The following is a 2167-nucleotide window of genomic DNA, read 5'->3' as shown; positions in this document are numbered from 1 at the left end:
AACCGTGGAGAAGACACGTCACCTTGGAGAGCCGTTAACCAATATGCAAATTAACCTGCAGTTGGTATTCAGAGCTTTAATGAGCTGACAACTTTATCTATTTCCTCGCTGCCTGCACCGGCTCAGTGATGCACCGACCACCAGGAAATGTCCCGGTACTCCCAATGGCCAGTCCACCCCTGGTGATCAGTTTCATATCAGACTTAAAGTGCATTGAGACGTGTATTTACACGTCTTTTTACTAGAAGAATGACTTCACAGTTAAAAAGTTACACGTAAATAAATAAAAAAAAAACATTATTTCAGGTTTAGCTACAGTATCTGTATTTGTAGTTGCATTTTTTAATTTAACATCTTATTGCAGCCTAAATTCCAACAGTTAAGTTGCTAAACTTACTTTTAAAAACAAATTCTTTGGTCCGTGGTGAATTTCCAAACTATGCTGACTCATTAAAAAAAAAATAAATAAAAAGAACTCCACCATCTTTGTTTCTGTTTATTTGCTGCCCCCACATTGAATCCTGGGATATCCTCGGCCAGTGAGGGTACACGAGTGMATCCTCAGATTTTGAATGTCTGTTGACATACTTCCAGGAGAGTTTGAGATATCCAGCCTTGAAGGCCATGTAGCGGTGCAGAATTRGAAAAACACACTTGTTTTGKAACAGGCTGACTTCTGTAGATTTACTTGTCGCCTTAACRTCTCACTAGAACTCTTGTGCCGAAAATCCAATCAGCCAAATTTGTTGGTCATCCTCGCCTATCTAGACCTAGATCTATACATTCCTGCCAGCTGGCTCAGAAGCCACAGTAAATCTGCAACCCTCAGCAAGAGCAGCATCCAACTTCCGACTCTGCTTCAGCAGTGCTTGAGTCTGAGTGCTGACAGCACAGCAAATTCCATCACACAAGGCAGGCAGCCATAACAGGGCTTGAACAGCTGCCAACACTTTCCGTATTTCACACTATGCAAGATAGCCCCCTCCACCAATCAGTAGAAATCCTGCTATCATTAATCCAATTATCCGAACATCTTCCACGTCCTCAAAAATACATGTATAAAAGATTAATTCATTATGCTTTACAGGAAAAGGTTAATTTAAACTATATTGGAAGCGTGATGACTCAGTAAGCCTCAAGAAGGTCCTGGGTTTTTAGAAAATTGTTTTGACCTTCATAACATTTCTTTTCCTTTACAATATCACAGTATAATGTTTAGTAAAGCCTCTGACATTGTACCATGTTGAAAACGTATGTCTACMTTTGAAATCTTAAAAAAGACCTAATTTTTTAACACGCTAATCCCATTGTTAACTTCCTGTGAGGAAGGTACTTAAACAACTCGATCCTTTAATCAAACAGTGCCATCAAGTGTAGCTTTTTGACTTACAGATGTAAACCAATTGATAAAAAAGCTCAAACTTGGTCAAGTTCAGTTCATGACTCAGTTAGAAATAAGGCCTCAGAATGTACAATACCCACTGACTGATCAGAATGCTAAAGGTTTAAATGGCAAAAAAAAAAAAGTTTACATGCTTGGTCAGTCAGGTATCGGGACACAATCACCTGCTGAAATTTGCAATTTCTCTCCTGTGTGGACTGTCATGTGTCTGTTTAAACTACGCTTGTGGCTAAACCTATGTCCGCAGTCCTCACATACAAATGGTTTCTATCCTGTGTGGACTCTCATGTGTGACTTTAAACTACTCTTGTGCCTAAATTTATGTCCACAGACCTCACATACAAAAGGTTTCTGAGCAGTGTGGACTCTCATGTGTGAGTTTAAACTACTCTTATGCCTGCATCTATGTCCACAGACCTCACATACAAATGGTTTCTGTGCAGTGTGGACTCTCATGTGTGAGTTTAAACTACCCTTACAACTAAATTTATGTCCACAATCTTTACACTCAAACGGTTTCTGTCCTGTGTGGACTCTCATGTGTGAGTTTAAACTACCCTTCTGCCTACATTTATGTCCACAGACCTCACATACAAACGGTTTCTGTCCAGTGTGGACTCTCATGTGGGAGTTTAAACTACTCTTCTCCCTACATTTATGCCCACAGACCTCACATACAAATGGTTTCTGTGCAGTGTGGATTCTGATGTGCGAGTTTAAACCACCCTTATAACTAAATCTATGTCCACAGTCCTTGCATTCAAA

The 2167-nt window shown here is 39.9% G+C and overlaps 1 protein-coding gene across 1 annotated transcript; it reads right to left on the bottom strand.

The window, feature by feature from the left end:
• Positions 1-481: 481 nt before the first annotated feature.
• On the bottom strand, positions 482-2161 carry LOC106532583 (gastrula zinc finger protein XlCGF8.2DB; the record flags this gene model as incomplete). Its single annotated transcript, XM_014028681.1, has 1 exon — positions 482-2161. A coding segment is annotated over one exon (492 nt), but the record flags the coding sequence as incomplete, so codon positions are not given.
• Between the last annotated feature and the right edge of the window lie 6 nt (positions 2162-2167).

Source organism: Austrofundulus limnaeus, unplaced genomic scaffold (assembly GCF_001266775.1).
Source record: "Austrofundulus limnaeus strain Quisiro unplaced genomic scaffold, Austrofundulus_limnaeus-1.0 Scaffold797, whole genome shotgun sequence".
Lineage (NCBI taxonomy): Eukaryota > Metazoa > Chordata > Actinopteri > Cyprinodontiformes > Rivulidae > Austrofundulus > Austrofundulus limnaeus.
This window is presented reverse-complemented; position numbering and strand designations above follow the sequence as displayed.